This window comes from Dendrobium catenatum, unplaced genomic scaffold (genome assembly GCF_001605985.2).
Source record: "Dendrobium catenatum unplaced genomic scaffold, ASM160598v2 fragScaff_scaffold_542, whole genome shotgun sequence".
NCBI lineage: Eukaryota > Viridiplantae > Streptophyta > Magnoliopsida > Asparagales > Orchidaceae > Dendrobium > Dendrobium catenatum.
Genome location: NW_021319004.1, coordinates 4268047 through 4287203, shown reverse-complemented (window position 1 = coordinate 4287203; position 19157 = coordinate 4268047). Strand labels below are relative to the sequence as shown.

Here is a 19157-nt window from a genome sequence, read left to right as displayed (position 1 = left end):
GTGGTGTTGCTTTAATCTCATCAAGATGCTCAATTTAAATAAAGATTAGGATTTATCCTTAATCAAGTTTTTTTTTAATAACAATGATACATTGCACACTCATTTTCACATATTTGCTATATTACTTTGAGCTGTTGTTATATTAAAAAGGGCAATTTTTTAAACTAAGTACAATTTAAATTTTAATTAAGCGATTAACCAATGAAAAAAAAAATTTAAACTCGCCAAAGTCGCCTGTTGAACGGGCGACTTTCTTCTTTAGGATAAGTCGCCAGTTAAACGGGCGACTTAGCTCTTTTCTTTAACCCCCCGCGGAGACCCCTTTCTTGCCCTAAATCTGTGTTGCTTTCGGCGAAGAAGGATTCGGCGAGCTCGGCATATCCGTGAGGTAAGGGTGTTTTTAATTTTTTTTTTTATGTTTTTGTGTTAATTTTCTTTATTTTATGAGTTTTTTTTCATTTAAATTACTTATGTTGGATGTTTAGAGTTACTTTAGTGATTAGATTTAGGATTTGTGTGTGCTTTGTAGTATTTTTTTGTGAAAGCATGAGGAAAACTTATTTTTTGCTAGGATTTATTTGGGAAAATGTAGATTCTTTTTTTTTTTTTGAGATTTTGTTGTTTATGTAACTAAATTTTTGTGAAACTTTTTGTGAAAAAAACATCAAAAAATCTTAATTTGATTTGTGGGCGGTGTTTTTTGAGATATTTTTGAATTAATGAAATTAATATATGAAAATTTTATAAAAAAAATGAAAGGTTATAAGGATATTTTTGAATAAAATTGATTTAAATTTATATTATATATTTCATCAAATTAATATAAGGATATTTTTGTTCATTTTCTTTCGTTTCTTAGATAACGTAATTTTCTTTGTCAAATATTAATACGAAAGTCATTGATTCGTGTTAATGTCAGATTTTGATATCGAAGTACAATATAGATCATTGTGGGCAAGTAAAAGTTTTCTCTATTAAAAAAAATTTAAAAATATTTATCCTTTTGTGAAAAAAAAAAAGATATATATTTATATATATATATATATATATATATATATATATATATATATACCAAATCCAACTTTTATTCATAAAACAGAATATATAATAATTAATCATAATCCTTTTTAGTTGCAATTTTTTTTTTATATTCACAAGATTAAGTCCCCCGTTCAACGGGCGACTTATTACAATTACATAATCCCGTTACTTCAAGAAATAACGGTTAGTTGAGTTATTGAGGGATAAATATATAAGTTAAACGGGCGATTTTGACGAGTTTAAAATTTTTATTTTTTGTTGGTTAATCGCTTAATTATAATTAATATGATACTTACTTTAAAAAATTGCCCTTTAAAATGTGATAAGTCTCACCTAACGGCAGCTTAAATATCCCATCCTACATATAATAGGGGAATTTAAAAGAACTAAACAGTGAGAGCGGAAGAAAGCGAAGCTTTAAGCTTTTCACTGAAGGGAGAGAAAGCTTGCTCGCATTCCAATTCCCCGAAGAAGAAGAAGCGGGCCGCTGAGTGATCCTGCGAGTTTATTGCGATCGGAGTGGAGACATGCTTGTTCAGAACCGCTCCGCCCCCGACCCTCGCCTTCTTACCAACCACCGCAGCTCCACAGCTTCCGCGGTTGCTACTTCCGGCAGTTTCAGCAAGGGTTTCGACGATATCGCTTCCTGGACCTTCGAAAACCTCTCTAAGATCGTTATTGCTGGTTTTCTCATTGCCTCCGCAGCCGCAGTCCTCATCCTCCTTCCGGGCATTGGCGATACCGCTGCTTTTCTTTGCTTCGAGAGATCTGAGTCCTCCAACTTCGATTCGTCTCGTATTCGCCTTCCCTCGGTAAACTGGAACTCTATTCCCCATATTGCTCCTACCCTATCAGATCCGCACTATTCCTTTCGCGCAGAACGTTGGATCGTAGTCGCTGCTCCATCTCACTCCCTGCCCTCAGCTACCCTCCGCCGCTTGGCTGGCATCAAGGGCTGGCAGCTTCTTGCCGTGGCCACCTCCCAGACTCCTGTCGACTTCTCACTTAAAGGCGCTATTATTCTCTCACTCGACCTTCAATCCCGCCTCGGCTTCCGCTCCACCGACTACCTTCCTTATGATTCCCACGTCCGCAAGTCCATCGGCTACCTATTCGCCATTCAGCACGGCGCTCGCCTGATCTATGACACGGACGACCGGGCCGATGTCGTAGATGGTGACCTCGGCCGTCGATTTGATCTACAGCTCTCGGCCGGCAGCGAAATCCTACTTCAGTACAGCCATCATGATCCCAACCGCACCGTCGTCAACCCCTATATCCACTTCGGCCAGCACTCGGTCTGGCCTAGGGGTCTCCCTCTCGATTGCGTCAGCAAAATCGATCGTGAAGAGTTCTACACGGAGGTCTATGGCGGTCATCAGTTTATACAGCAAGGCCTCTCTGACGGGCTACCTGATGTAGACGCGGTGTTCTATTTTACCCGAAAGTCCTCCGGGCTTGAGGCATTTGATCTCAGATTCGACGCGGATGCTCCCAAGGTGGCGCTTCCTCAGGGAACGATGGTTCCTGTTAACTCGTTCAACACTCTTTTCCACTCCCAGGCTTTCTGGGCTATGATGCTTCCCGTCTCGGTTAGTTCCATGGCATCTGACGTGCTGCGGGGATACTGGGCGCAGAGGATTCTTTGGGAAATTGGTGGCCATGTTGCTGTTTATCCACCGACCATCCACCGCTTGGACAATGCACAAGCCTACCCTTTTGCAGAAGAGAAGGACCTTCATGTCAATGTGGGCAGGCTAATTGATTTCTTGTTGTCATGGAGGTCAAACAAGCACACCCTTTTTGAGAGGATTTTGCATCTTAGCTATGCCATGGCTGAGGAGGGGTTCTGGTCGGAGCTGGACATGAGGTTCACTGCAGCCTGGCTACAGGACTTGCTGGCTGTTGGGTACCAGCAGCCAAGGTTGATGTCTTTGGAGCTGGATCGGCCAAGGGCAATGATTGGGCATGGGGATAAGAAGGAATTTTACCCCAAGAAGCTTCCTTCTGTGCATCTTGCAGTGGAGGAGGTTGGGATTGTGAGCAGTGAGATTGGAAACCTCATCAAGTGGAGAAAGAACTTTGGAAATGTTGTGCTTGTGATGCACTGTGGCAGGCAGGTGGATCGAACGGCTCTGGAGTGGAGGTTGCTGTATGGTAGGGTGTTCAAAACTGTAATAATATTATCAGAGGAGAGAAATGCAGATCTCATGGTGGAACGCGGTCAGTTGTCGCATGCATACAAGTGAGTGGTTATCAAAGTTCTTTTTTATTTAAAGCGGAGATCAATTTCTTATGAGTGCTTTAATTTTTATGATTGCATAATTTTGCTTTTTTATAAAATTATTTGCTTTATTATGGCATATAATTATAGTATTCTCGGCAATCAATGCTGCTGTATGATATTTAACTACTTGCTTCTATCATGTTGATGTTAGTTCCACTTTTGGTTATTGTATCCTTTCTGCGGTATTCTTTGGTAGGGGTGGATCTTCCTTGCACCCACTTGAGCCCTCCCTTCTAGGTTTTATCCAGTAGAGAGAGATTAAAGAGATGGTTCTAAATCTAAGATCAATCAAGGGATAAAGTGCTAGCTTTGTGTTGATTGGTACTGTCGGCTAAGTTCAATATTTTAAAGATAGAATGGTTTCATTGATAGAGCTTAAAAATATTAGGGTATCAAGAGAGTTCGACAAGCTAAACTAGGACATGGTCCCTCCTGTTTGTGTTTAAGTATGTTTGTTCAAAGTAGCAAACAGTGACTTAGTTTTTTTATATTCTTTTGGTTCTTAATATGTATTTTATATTTTTCATATTGTTGCATATAAGTCCAGTAGGTTAGTTTGAAACTTTGAATTTGTCCTTTTTAGGCGCATACAAGAAAAAAATTTTATAGCCTCTCAACATCTTGCCTCATACTCATAGGAGCATCTACAAGGAGTGTTGGGTCTTTCCACCCATCATGCTTAAAATGGTTGCATGGTCAGTGTCTAGGACACCAAAGCTTCTGATCTTCAAACCCACCATGCTTAAAGTTTTAAGCATGAATGAAGCTTCATCTACTTGCATAAGATTTAGTTGCATAAGAGAAGGGTATATAGGATTGCCCTATTGGAACAACGAAGCAGATGAGTACTTATATTTTGATTTTTCCCATCGTGTAGAACAACACACACGGGTACATATTGCGGCAATGTCAAATACACTTTATTTCTTCTTTTTTTATCCGTCCTTTTTCTTAAAATTCTTTTTTTCTTTTCGAATATCCCTCCGTTTTTTTCTTGTTCTTTTTTTTTTTATTTGAAACTTTTCCTTTTTTTTAGAGAGAAAAGAGAGAGATGATAGATATAGATGGGGGAAGATGTAGAAGGAGAGATGGAGAAACGAGGTTGAGGTTGAGATCTTCAGTGGAATGCTAATCTTATTCTATCGTTTTCAAGATTCTTGTTGGTTCTGGCTTTCATAATAGCACCATAGATCGTTTTATCTTTGTACGTTGTACTACCTCATGCTCTGTCTTTCTTTTTGTTTATGTTTATATTGATGACATCTTATTCACTACGAGTGATCATAACAACACTTTCAAGCAAAACAATACATACAAAAACTTCTTATCACCAAAGATTTGGGATGACACAAGTATTTTCTTGGAGCTGAATTTACTTCTGCAAAAGTAGGCATCACTATCTCAAAGAAAATACTCTATTGATCTTCATGAAGAAATTAGTTTTCTTGGTTGCAAGCCATACCCATGTAGAGACTCATTCCATGTTTGATAACGAATAGCTAAATGATAACTCATCTCTCTATTTAAGTTTAGCTGGCAAATTGATTTTTTCGATTGTTATCAGACCTAACATCTCATTTGCCATTGGAATTGCTAGCCATCACATAAAGAATCCAAAACAACAACATTGGGATGTTACTTTGCATATTCACATATCTATCAAAAGTTAACCTGGAAAAGGGTTGCTAGATATGAAGCCACTTGACTATCGAGGCATTCTCTAATTTGATTATGCTTGCTTCTTTGAAGACAAAAAGTTCACATCGGGATATGCATTTTTGTTGGAGTTAAAGCAAGCAAGGTAGTAACCTGGAAAAGTAAGATTTTTTTTTTTGGGAAATTTACATACATACCACTTTATAACATCCTATTTACATATCTAACACCTAAAACTTTAATATTACATGCATACCACCCTATATTATTCTAATATCAAATATACCACTTATATTTCTTTCATATCACTCATATATTTCATTTCTACCACTCATATTTGATATGAAAATGAACTATGGATGATATTTATGTAATATTAAAGTTTTAGGTGTTAAATATGTAAATAAAATAGTATTAAGTGGTATGTATGTAAATTTCCCTTTTTTTTTTGTGTCCAGGTCCAGCATAGAGGCTAGAGCTATGGCTCACTCAACATTCAAACTGTAGGTTATAAAATCGTTTAAGGTAGTTTGGCTTTCTCGATACTCAGGCATATGACACTATATTGTAGCAATCTTGTATCTATATTCTATATTTTCAAAATCTCATGAGCAAACTAATCATAGTTATTGTGATTTTATACAGGATGTACTTTTTAAGAAGATTGTTGCTAGTGTTTTCAATTTTGAGTAAGTCGTGAATTTCTTTCCCAAAATTTTGGTTATCTATCATTCTCTCACTTATATTAAACGTTGAAGCTAATATATATATATGCTTTAGCTTAAGTGGAAGTGTAAACATATGACGCGCATCAGGAAAATAATATCATGAATGATTACTGTTAATATTGACGGATTAGAGAGAAAAGGAAAATATCAATGATAATATGAATTGGAATTGAGATTGTAAACAACATGAATGAATTGAGGCAAGGGCTCCTAAAACCGACACTAAATAGTTGGAATAAGGTTAATTATGATGATGAAGATGATAAAGAATAAAAAAAACTCAACTCTAATCTGACATCGATAATCTTAACAAGAAAACAAAATGATAGAATAAGCCATGATTATATAAATAGCAACATGCATATATAGAGGACTTCAATCATGATAGACTGAACTCGAAAGGTGACTTCACGGCCCCTACTTTTCTTTTTGGCTCTATACATCACAGTACAACATTTATTACCATAAATTTTACTGTTCAATTAGATTCCCTTTCTTTCTTTTTCCGGATATCCTAGTTTGAGCTTTATTAACAAAAAATCTTTTAATTCAATCAGATCGATTTTGGCAGTTTGTAGCCTAACTTTCTAGTTGGGGCTTGAATTTGAAGTATAAAAATAAATTAAAGGATATGTTTAGGCTCACTTAGAAATAAGGCTTTAGTGGTTTTGATGTAGGACTACAATGCTTTTGAATGAATTCTTTAAGAATTTACACGATTTTGAAAAGAACAAGAACAATTAAGACTATTAGCTAATTAAAACTAAAAGAGAAAACGTAAGAGCGGTCACTTCGCTTAGGCCAAGTTACATAATAAGCGCTTGAATCATCAAACAATAAAGAAATTCAACAACATGAGAAGGAAGTAGTTTCCAATAAAAACCCCTAATCTAACAATAAGATAGTAATATATAAAGCACACTCAATCCTACGTTTGTTAGGCTTGGCAGAGATAGGTGAACAAGACCTTCATGAATCAAGTCAAACCACAAGAGAGAGTTAAACTACGAAATTACAAGAGTAGGAAGATTGGAAGACATTCGTCACAGTTTGGACATAATCCACCATTGAACGACACCAAGTTGCTCCTCTATGGCTTCGGTGAGAGTATCTAGAATGCGCTCCACGTATTTCCTCGACAGTGTTGTCGATTGTCGGATTGGCGTCGAAGAAAGTGGAGTGAAGAATGTGAACGAAACTTTGCTCGTCGTAGGCAAGGCCGAAATCAAGACCGGGATCGGCCATTCATGTGTGGAAAGAGATGTAAGTGGATAGCTTATGATCTTCCTTGACTTGAGAGAGAGAGCAAACTCAAGAGACTAGAAGATGATTTGAGAGGGAAGATGAGCAATGGGGTTCGGCCAAGACTAGGAGGACCACCCATTGTTATGAGGGTTTATGTTTGAGAGGGAAGAAGTTTAAAATCTGAAGTTAATTTTCAGATTTTAAAATTGGAGAGATTTGAGGATTGGAATCTAAACTTAATTCCAAGAAAAGGAAAGGGGAATTAATGGAGAGAGAGAGAGGGCTAGGATTTTAATTGTTTCCAAGAGAGAAGCATGCTTTGGAAATAATTCCATAGAAAACCCCTAAGGGGGCCGGCGGCATGGTGAAGGTAGGGAGGGTTTAGGGAAAGCCGGAAAGGTTTAATGCTTGCTTGATTAGGAAATCTTAAATTAGGTAAGAGAGATTAAATCTCATTTAATCAAAGATTGATTAGGGGATGAGATTTAAAGACTTTCATAAAATAGATTTTGTATTGTAGGAAAGATTTTAAATTTCAAATTACTTGGATTTGAATTCAAAATTAATCATAATTATATGCAATCTATATTAGGAAATAAGGGAAAAGGAGGGGGAAACCCAAAAGTGGGCCGACGGCTTGTGGTGTGGCCGTGAGGGTGTGGTGGGGAAGGAGGGGTGGTTGCGGGTGGAAGTGGGGTTGGGGTTAACTGACGGTAGGGGGAGTTGTATGGTGGCCGGCGGCTTAAGGGGTTGAGAGAACTTGTAGACCGGCGGCTAGTTGAGGGAGGGAGGAGGGGAGTGGAGATAAAGAAGAAAGAACCACGAACCCGACCATCTCCAAGGTTGGTGGGTGATCCAATTCCCTCTCCTAGGGATTTCTCTCTCAAGATCTCACAAAGAACTCAAGCAAGGGAAAATTTTAGCATTCATTCATTAAATCTTAGAAGAGAAACATAAGGGCTATAAATAACCTCGTACAAAAGGACTCAAAATAAAAAGACGACAATGCCCTTAGGGCTTACATATGACCTCCCTTAAGTAAGGGATAAAACAGAAAAAACAAATACAACATAAATAATAAAAGACAAATACATGAAATGACTAAAAAATACATAAACTCGACCGTGGCCGTAAATTGACAGCCACACCTCTGATAGACCTTTCACGCTCTGATGTCCCCATCAGGTTTATTTGCATTCACAAATTTCATATATGGCACTAATTAGCTTTTAAAGGTCTAATGTCACCCAAAAAACAAGTGAAGTTTTTACTTACAGTTTTCCTATAATGAATTAGCATGGCGTTAGGTTCAGTTTAGTACTAAGACGTGCACTTATTGAAACTTCATGCACGGACTTTAAGTTCCATGTCAAACATTTGGAATAGGGCTGCAAACGAATCGAATTGAGCCGAGTATGTGAGTGTCATGTTTGAATTTGTTTATTATTAGTTTGTTCAAGTTCAATTCGTGTTTGATTTGAGCTTTATTATTTGTGTTCATGTTTGGTTCGTTTAAATTAATGGTGTTCATGTTTTGTTCATGTTCGGTTCATTTAGTGTTTATTGAGCTTTAAACAAGCAAGCCTTAACGAGCTATGTTCGTGAACATATTTAGTATTTTTTTTTACACTATCAAACAAGCACGTTTATTAACTAATCTAATGAGTATTCTTGAGCTATCAAATGAGCAAGATCATGAATATATACATAACTAGTATTTTTGAGCTACCAAATGACCTCGTTCACGAACAAACGATCTATGATTCATCTTATATTTGTTCATGAACATCTTAAAAAAACAATCTACTCAAACATTGACAAATGTGAAATGTCTCTTATTCATGAATAAATTCATTCTATTGAATGTATAAAATAAAATGAAATTAAATTTAAAATAAAAGCAATTGTTTATTTAAAATGAAAATATGATTAATCTATATGAATATATTTATCGAGCTTATTCACAAGTTCTAAATCGAACACGAGTCGAGTTTCTTACCGAGCTTAATGTCGCGCTTGTTCACGAGCTTCAAATGATGTTGTTCATGAACATAAATGAACCGAACTCATTAGTGGTCAAGCTTGTTTATTTAAGGATCGAGTATTAAAATATTTTTCATGTTTGTTTGTTTAGTTAATTAAACGATCACAAACGAGATTTAATCGAACCGAGCAACGAGTAGCTCGTTGAATGTTTGGTTCGCTTGCAGCCCTAATATGGAACTAACCTCGGACTAAAATACCATTTCAGGCCAATGTTTGGAGACTATATTATTCTCATTTTCTTGTTCACTAACACAAATATCAAATTTAGTTCTATGTCTATCAAAACGACTTCAACTGCTTTCAACTTTTTTCTTTTTAATTACTCAAAGTGTTGTCTGCAAATTGATTTTTCTCATAAATGATTTAGGTTTCTCTTTTATGAAAATATTTAACCTTTAAATCAATCAGAATTAGTTGGAAACTGTTCTGAAAATTAAAAACGTAATATGCTAATCAACATATCATCTTCTACAACATCTCGTTCATCATCCTACAGGTACTTGCCCAAGATATTTAGCAGGTATGCTGGAGCAGATGGCTTTATATTCCTCCAGGATAATATGATTCTCAACTATTGGAATCTCCTCCAAGCTGATAAGAACAAACTATGGATTACCAACAAGGTTTTTTTTTTTTTTTGTGCTCTCTTCTATTTAATCTGGATTTTTAAATACCTCCCTTAACTACATCTTTTTTTGAAATCTTTTCTTTGATTTCAGGTTCCTGAATCATGGATTACTGCTAAAATTGATTCCAACAGCTCCCAGTGGCTTGTAAACCAAGCATCTCTAGTGAAGCAGGCTGTTAATAACTTCCCAGCTCATTTCCAAACCAACTTCAAGGATAGCAATGGCGACGAGAGTCTCACTATCTGCGGGAGCGAGTTATTCTATATCCCTCGGCGTTTTGTCGGCGACTTTGTCGATCTTGTTGAGCTCGTAGGCAATCTTGATATTCATCATATGGTTGCAGTGCCTCTGTTCTTTATGGCTTTGGATTCACCTCAGAATTTCGACTCTGATTCTTTGTCAAGAACTTTGTATTTGAAAGACAATGGGGAAACTAGTTTCAATCTTAGTAGTTATTCGGCTCAAGTTCCTGCCCTCTATCCCTTCAGCATAAGCAATGAGTCGGAGTTCATAAAGCTTATTAGAGTAATGGCTTCTGGGGATCAGCTTTTGAAGGAAATGGTATGAAATTAGCATATTTTAAGCTTCGTTTGGGATAGCTTTTTGTTGTTTTCTAAAGTATCTTTTTAATACAAAAAATTTTGTACTAAAAGATTACTTTAGAAAACAGTAAGAAAGCTGTCTTAAACGAAGCCTTACTCATCATTTGATTTATTTTGGGAAGAGTATAGTAAATGTTTAATTGTTGAGTGATATTTTGCACTTAAAGTAAATTCAATGCATATAATTTTTTTTTTCTTGCTTTTACATTGTTGAAGATGCAATACATTCATTTTAGATGATTTGTTGAGAACTTTTGAATGTATATTAATAGCAAATTCTGACAGTTTTGTTTTATTCTTTCTTCCTTTGAATTTCATAAAATCTGTTTTCATATAAAACACTTCGTTTGATGCTGTTGTAAGTTAAATGAACACTTGAAGCCTTGGGCCTATTGAAAGGCATAAACTAGCCCTGCAATCTTTTCTTTATTAGCTAACATTTGGGTATTTATTTATAAAATTAACTTTTCAATTTTATCCTGCACATTTATTCATATTTATAGTTATATATATAAGATATATTAATAGAGAAACAAATAATTATATAATAATGCATAATTGTTCTAATATAATCATTTCTAAATCAACCATTCAAATATGCAAGTGGATTGGTGTGATTCAGGTGAGTCTCGTAGGGATCCTCATGCTAACCATAACATGAAGAGCCAATGGATGGTTGGGATGGTATTTGACACTCTCCCTCAAGCTATTGAATATAGATCTGTCATTCCTAGCTTGATAATTGGTCCAAGAAATGTATAGTTATCAACTTGGTGCACCATAAAGTCATCCATTTTGTCAAAATTTTGGGAGGAATTAGCTTTAGACATTGCGGTGACAAATGATAGTGTTGAAAGATATATCAATTAAGTTTGTAAAGTGTAGGGCAGCAATGAAGGCTTCGTTGAACAGTAGCTCTCAAGATATCGAAAATGACAATAAGGCTTGTGGTGGCATAGTAGGGAAAGTTTATTAATCATCCTTCGGGTCTATCTCTCTCTCTCTCTCTCTCTCAATTCTGATAACATGTTAAATTAGTTTAAGATATTGTCTAAAGGAGTGCGGGTCTCACAGTTTTGCTTGTCTCAGTCTTAACCCGCACGAGAGGGAACTATCAGCTCTTTTAAGACACACAGATGGAGGTCATGTGCTCGACTTCTCCCGCTTCTTCTTGATAGACTATGGTTGTCGCATGCAGGAATGAAGACCAGTATTCCTTAGAATTCCGACAATGAAGACCGGTGGAAGGATCAATTTTCCTCAAAATTTCGACAATGAAAGCTGGTGGTGGGAACGATAAATTTAGGGGGCTAGAGGAACGAGACAAAAGCTATCTAGCCGCATGCAACCGCTAGCACGGTCTCTCATCTCGTGCAGTTGCAAGGTCTCTTATATAGATGCAAGCTCTCGCTTGGCTCCTCTCTGTTCCGCCCAAACGCACGCGAGCGGTGCCTACTGCACGCAATAAGCTTCACGAACGCAAAATCCCTCTTGGTTTTGCCACAGACACATGAGAGATGTTCGTCAGATGTTTGTCTTTCTCAATCGAAAGCAAAGACCGTGGGGTTCTCACTTGACTCCTTCATACGAGACACACGAGACATTCGTCTCTCTCGATGGAACATAGAGACCGTGAGATGAAGCACTCTCCCTCACGTACGCCAGAACGAATAAGTCGGGAACCCGCTCCCTTTCGTTTCTAGCCTTCCCTTCAAAAAGTCCGACAGTTAAAAAAAAAAACTCATAATTCTTGCCAAGACAATTAAGGCTCTTATACCATGTTAAATTCAGAGAATTGTATGGGGAAAAACTTAATTTTACCATACGCAACTATTCCTTTTTATAGATCTATTCAAGATATCTTAATAAAAAATAAATAATTACAAAATAATGCATAATTGTCCTAAGATATTCTTTCCTAAATTAGCCACCCAAATATGAAAGTAGATTGGCATCATCCATGTGAGTCTCCCACAAATCCTCATGCTGGCCATAAGATCAAGAACCAAGGGATGGCAGGAACGGTATTTGACATTAACATCTGATATTTTTTGTATTTCAATAAGTTCTTAATTATTTAGTTTTGACACATAAGTTTATAATCTTCAACCAAGTTCTTAATTATTTTATCAATTGTTAAGTTTATGATATCTCTTATAGGCTTTTTGTTCTGCTCGGAATATCCGATTTTGAGTGTAATTGAACTTGGTTGAAGATGATTCTGAAGTAGTTCAGTGTAATCTTTAGGAGAGCTTGGGTTGTTCAAGTTGATCTTTATTTTAAATTTTGTTTGGGACAATTTTGTTATTGTTTTTTAAAAGTAGTTTTTAATAAAAAATTTCTACTTCAAATAAATTTGTTCAAAAGTTAATATAATTTCAAATCACAAACCGTCTTAGTCATAATATAAATATTATAGTAATTTAATTACAGTAATTTTTCATAATTTTTTTGCACTGGTATAAATCCTTAAGAAATTAACTCATAGATATGTACAAATAGGGATTTCGAGACCACCTTGTGTCCTTTTTGCAAATCAATTTCACCATAATTTTTTAAATAAAATGAGTTATTTCATGGATATTTTTCTTCACAGATTCATGATTACATAAATATTACTGTTATGATTTGACTGCTAACATGCATATTCCTCATTTGTTGTGCTTTGAGTTCAATTCTAGGATTTGGTTGCTTGTTGAGCTCTTGAGTTCATTATAAATGGTTAAATGATTTCAGGTCAGGTCAAGGGAGCAAGAGTGTGAGATTGATTAGGATTCCTCAGGTTCTATTTCTTTTTTGGTTTAGTTATTTTTTTGCACTCATGATAAAATAGTTGTGATATGATTGTATAGTTCATGAGCAGTGTATATAAATTTTGATAAACGAATAAATATGTCTATATTGATAGTTTTATTTCGATTGTTATTTATGTTGATAAAATAAATTAGATAGCTTTGGCTGTTATTTATTAAAAGATAAAAAAATAATTCTTCCAAATTAGATTCTGGGGCATAACATGATGATCGATAGTTTGGAGATTGATGACATTAGCATCGGTTGGTTGAAGGTAATGATTTATGTTTGAGTGGATAAATTTTTATACTATATCACATCATAGTGCCTTTCTCATTTTCTATTTATTTTTGTAAGAGTAAAAATAAATATTTTTAATATAGATAAAAAAAATTGTAGGCTCTTAATTAAAGTGATGTAAAATGAAAAATAAATACAAAGTTTTATAGTTAAAGTAATAATGAATAATTAGAATTTTCTCTTAGCTGATTTTTAGAGTATCCCTTATCAAAATCTCTTTTTTTTTTTGGAATTGAATACTTTAGTTTCTCTTTGGATTATCTTCTTCGCATTATCATATATTTCACTGCTTTGCTTCTTGACTTTTCTTCTAATTCTTATCGTAAGTCTTTGCATCTGTTACGATGTTGGATCTAAATTTATTTATGAGCGATTTTAGATCCTTACTAGTAGGACTTTCAAGATTTCACAAAATAGGTAGTTGAGAAAATTTTGAAAAAGAAGTAGAGAGAAGAAAAAAAAAAAGAGTAGAGAAGGATGAATAGATTTTTAGAGGGAGAAGCTCTTAGATTTTTCATTTTTATTAGTTGAAATTTCCTCCTCTTGATTTGTAAAGGAGGAAGTGCACATTGTTTATTGTTCTTCAGTTTGCAAGTTTCATCCAATGCAAGAGTTGAAGTTGCTTAGTTGGTAGTCATGAACTGCTGGTTTTAGGATGTTGGACCTAAATTTTTCCATGGGCACATTGTTAGAACCTTACTAATAAGATTTTCAAGATTCCATAAACATATAGCATAGAAAAAAATTAAGCAAAAATAAGAAAAATAAGAAATGAAGAGAAAGAAGAAAAAAGATACTTTTATAGAGAGAGGCTCTTAGATTTTTATTGCTAGCTAAGCTACATGTGCCCCACCCAAGGGCGGAACCCTTAAGTGCCCAAGGGGGCTAAGGAAAAATAAGAAAAATAAGAAATGAAGATAAAGAAGAAAGAAGATACTTTTATAGAGAGAGGCTCTTAGATTTTTATTGCTAGCTAAGTTACATGTGCCCCACCCAGGGGAGGAACCCTTAAGTGCCCAAGGGGGCTAAGGAAAAATAAGAAATGAAGATAAAGAAGAAGGAAGATACTTTTATAGAGAGAGGCTCTTAGATTTTTATTGCTAGCTAAGCTACATGTGCCCCACCCAGGGGCGGAACCCTTAAGTGCCCAAGGGGGCTAATTGCCCCCCCCCCCCGGGACATCCCAGACGTCTATAGTGAAAGGATTCGTCGACAGTCTTGATCAACCATCACTTTCTGCTCCCTTGCTCTGACCTGAAATTGTTAGCCACATATAATAATCTTCAAAAAGCCCAGCAGGTCACCAAAAACCTACAACTGAAATCAAAGCACGGTACGAAAATAATATGCATGTCAATCAGTCAAATCATTGCAGTCACTTACACATGATCATTTGAATCAATGTAAAATCAGAAATCAATGCATAAACAGTAATCAATACAGAAATGGTAGTCAATGCATAAACAATATCAATATAGAAACAGTAAAATCCTCAATTGGCAATAGAAGAATCAGTAAACAGTATAAAAGTCCGTAAAGCTCAATGAATCAGTACGTATGTCAAATCTCTACAGTAGTGGTCATTATCTATAACACCAGTCAATTCCGTAGACAGTTAAATCATTAAAGAAATCTTCGTATCAGTATTATCAATCAAATCAATGAAATAAAATCATAACATTATTTGAAACAGTCGAAATCAATCAATGCCGTAGAATCATATCAAAACGTACACTTATAATTCAATTATTCAATATTACGTGCTCAGTGAATCACATGAAATCCAATAATCTATATCACATGTTCAGTGAATCATATGTCACTTACACAGTATATCACATGCATAATATAAATAAAGTGAATCGGTAGTATTAGTGCCTGTATCAATATCAGTACAATCCAATGACATGAACAGTAATGATATAACAGTGAAATAATGCATTAACAGTAAATCCGTGCAGTAACTAAATCCGTACAGTACAGTAACGATAAATCCGTCAGTATCAATAAATCTGTACAGTAGCAATAACACTACTGCTAAACATGCAATTCAGTATAGTAGTCATACAGAGCAAGTAAAAACACTGGCTATTAAGGTGTTTTTCAGTCTTGTCATTGTATCTTATATCTCTATCTTATCCGTTGGCTCAGTAAACAGAGTAGTCACTCTTTGCCCGTTGGCACAGTAATCATCTCCTTATAACTCCCTTCAGTAATCACGTGATCAGTAGAGGATAACACCAAACCGTATTTAAAAGAAAGCCCGTCGGCCCACCATACTGTACAGGTCAATCAGTCTCCAACCAACGGTTCAACCAGTATTTACTTGTCTTCCACATATACAATAGTATCACAGTAACAATAATATAATAATAATTTCAATCATATATTCACATTCATCATGATCTCATCAACGCATTGCAACCAATAAACATGATTTAGCTCAATGTAGAAAATTCCTTAAAATATCGTATAGTAGACAGAAGTCGTTATAAAATGCACAGTTCCAGAAAATTTCCAAATTACTAGAAATCGCGTAAAACAGCATTTCAAAACTTTACTTGTACTGAATCAATATTTTTCAACATACGGATAATTTTCTATTTGATAAAAATCACACAGAATTCAAAATACCTGGTGAAAACTTTCCATAAAATATTCAAATCGTGCAAAATCATCCTTTCTATAACATACCAAAAGTTATGCGGTAAAAGTTTCGTGAATACAAAGATATGCATGTTTTTTAGTAACGAAAATACAAAACGGAGCAGAAAAATACAAAAACTCAAAATCTTCGAAATCAGAAATAGGATTCGGAGTCCTTACTTCGAGACAAACAAATCTTTCAACTGCGTCGTCGGACGAAAAGAGCTCCGCGGCCTCTGAATTAAGCCTTCCTCTTCTCTTTCCTTCTCTTTCTCTCTCCAGCTTTTTCTCTCTCTTCAAAAATATCTCAAAATATCTTAATTCCAATACTTATCAAACAGGATCGTCCCGGGATAATTTGTCCTCTGAACAAATCTCGTACAGACGAAATGTATTCGTCCATAGACGACTTGCTCTCTAGACAAATTTCGTCCTGACGGTTCGTCCGGGCTCGAACAGGTTTGTCTAGACGAACCAGGCAGATTCTTCACAATTTTCTTCAGTTCGTCCCGTACTAAAGTTAGTTCGTCCGGACTAACAGCACTCACAAAAATGAACTTTTGAGGGGTTTTACAATCTACCCACCTTAAGAAAAATGTCATCCTCGACATTTACCTTAAGTGCTCAAACAAAATCGATACAAAATAAATCCGTCCAATCAAAACTCAAATCAAATCAAATTAGAATCAAAACTTGTCGAAAATCATACATACAGTCATACTGTTCATTCAATCAAATATCATTCACTATGTATGCAAAATGATGCACTTGAAACTACCCATTCTACCAAACTATCAATAAAATCCTTTCACTACACTTGCTCTGATACTAATTGTGACATCCTAGGCGTCTATAGTGAAAGGATTCGTCGACAGTCTTGATCAACCATCACTTCTTGCTCCCTTGCTCTGACATAAAATTGTTAACCACATATATTGAGCTTCTAAAAGCCCAGCAGGTCACCAAAAACCTCCAACTGAAATCAAAGCACGGTACAAAAATAATATGCATGTCAATCAGTCAAATCATTGCAGTCACTTACACATGATCATTTGAATCAATGTAGAATCAGAAATCAATGCATAAACAATAATCAGTACAGAAACGGTAGTCAATGCATAAACAGAATCAATACAGAAACAGTAAAATCCTCAATTGGCAATAGAAGAATCAGTAAACAGTATAAAAGTCCGTAAAGCTCAATGAATCAGTACGTATGTCAAATCTCTATAGTAGTGGTCATTATCTATAACACCAGTCAATTCCATAGACAGTTAAATCATTAAAGAAATCTTCGTATCGGTAGTATCAATCAAATAAATGAAATAAAATCATAACATTATTTGAAACAGTTGAAATCAATCAATGCCGTAGAATCATATCAAAACATACACTTGTAATTCAATTATCCAATATCACGTGTTCAGTGAATCACATGAAATCAAGTAATCTATATCACATGTTTAGTGAATCATATGTCACTTACACAGTATATCACGTGCATAATGTAAATAAAGTGAATCAATAGTATCAGTGCATGTATCAATATCAGTAATATCCAATGACATGAACAATAATTGTATAACAGCGAAATCATGCATTAACAGTAAATCCATGCAGTAACTAAATATGTACATTATAGTAACGATAAATCCGTCAGTATCAATAAATCCGTACAGTAGCAGTAACAAAACTGTTAAACATGCAATTCAGTACAGTAGTCATACAGAGCAAGTAAAAGCACTGGCTATTAAGGTGTTTTTCAGTCTTGTCATTGTATCTTATATCTTGTATCTTATCCGTTGGCTCACTAAACAGAGTCGTTACTCTTTGCCCGTCGGCACAGTAATCATCTTCTTATAACTCCCTTCGGTAATCACGTGATCAGTAGAGGATAACACCAAACCGTATTTAAAGGAAATACCGTCGGCCCACCATCCTGTACAGGTCAATCAATCTCCAACCAACGGTTCAACCAATCTTTACTTATCTTCCACACATACAATAGTATCACAGTAACAGTAATATAATAATAATTTCAATCATATATTCACATTCATCATGATCTCATCAACGCATTGCAACCAATAAACATGATTTAGCTCAATGTAGAAAATCTCTTAAAATATCGTATAGTAGACAGAAGTCGTTATAAAATGCACAGTTCCAGAAAATTTCCAAATTACTAGAAATTGCGTAAAACTGCATTTCAAAACTGTACTTGTACTGAATCAATATTTTTCAACATCCGGATAATTTTCTATTCGATAAAAATCATACAAAATACATTGTGAAAACTTTCCAGAAAATACTTAAATCTTGTAAAATCATCCTTTCTATAACATACCAAAAGTTACGCATTAAAAGTTTTGTCAATACAAAGATATGCACGTTTTTCAGTAACGGAAACACAAAACGGGGCATAAAAATACCAAAACTCAAAATCTTCGGAGTCCTTTCTTCGAGACAAACAAATCTTCCAACTGCGTCGTCGGACGAAAAGTGCTCCGCGGCCTCCGAAATCAAGCATTCCTCTTCTCTTTCTCTCTCTCCAGCTTTTTCTCTCTCTTCAAAAATATCTCAAAATATCTTAATTCCAATACTTATCAAACAGGATCATCCCGGACGATTCCTATTCGTCTCGGGACGATTTGCCCTCTGGACAAATCTCGTCAAGACGAAATGTATTCGTCCCTGGACGACTTGCTCTCTGGACAAATTTCGTCCCAACGGTTCGTCCGGGCTCGTACAGGTTCGTCCAGACGAACCAGACAGAGTCTTCACAATTTTCTTCAGTTCGTCCCGTACTAAAGTCAGTTCGTCCAGACTAACTGCACTCACAAAAATGAACTTTTGAGGGGTTTTACACCCCCCACCCTAAAAATATTAAAAACTTATTTATTACATGGATTTTTAGGTAATTTGTCCCCCTCCAGCTTTTTTCTCTTTATTATCCCCCCCTATAAAAAAATACTATGATCTTTAGGCGATTGCCCCCTATAATTGTAATATAAAAAATCTGCTCCAGGATCGTCCAGGACGATCTGGATCGTCCTGGGACGATCTGTAAAAATTTTGCTCAAGAATTTGCCCAGTTTTGCTCCAGGTGATTTTCTGTACATATCGTCCAAGCCGATTTGGACATCGTCCAGGCCGATCGGCACTGTAGAAAATATCGGCCTGA

At 35.6% G+C, this 19157-nt stretch overlaps 1 protein-coding gene across 1 annotated transcript; it reads left to right on the top strand.

The window, feature by feature from the left end:
* The first annotated feature begins 1434 nt into the window (after positions 1 to 1434).
* On the top strand, positions 1435 to 10529 carry LOC110101474 (probable glycosyltransferase STELLO1). Its single transcript, XM_020829387.2, has 3 exons — positions 1435 to 3286; positions 9500 to 9626; positions 9723 to 10529. Exons 1-3 carry the CDS (start codon positions 1569 to 1571, stop codon positions 10197 to 10199), a joined length of 2322 nt encoding a protein of 773 aa, XP_020685046.1. The 5' UTR covers positions 1435 to 1568; the 3' UTR covers positions 10200 to 10529.
* Positions 10530 to 19157: the final 8628 nt, after the last annotated feature.

Coding starts and splice junctions, on each gene's coding strand:
- LOC110101474 (XM_020829387.2), top strand. CDS start 1,569: ATGCTTGTTCAGAACCGCTCCGCCCCCGACCCTCGCCTTCTTACCAAC. Junction 3,287..9,499: donor CAGTTGTCGCATGCATACAA/GTGAGTGGTTAT, acceptor ATCATCCTACAG/GTACTTGCCCAAGATATTTA. Junction 9,627..9,722: donor AACTATGGATTACCAACAAG/GTTTTTTTTTTT, acceptor CTTTGATTTCAG/GTTCCTGAATCATGGATTAC.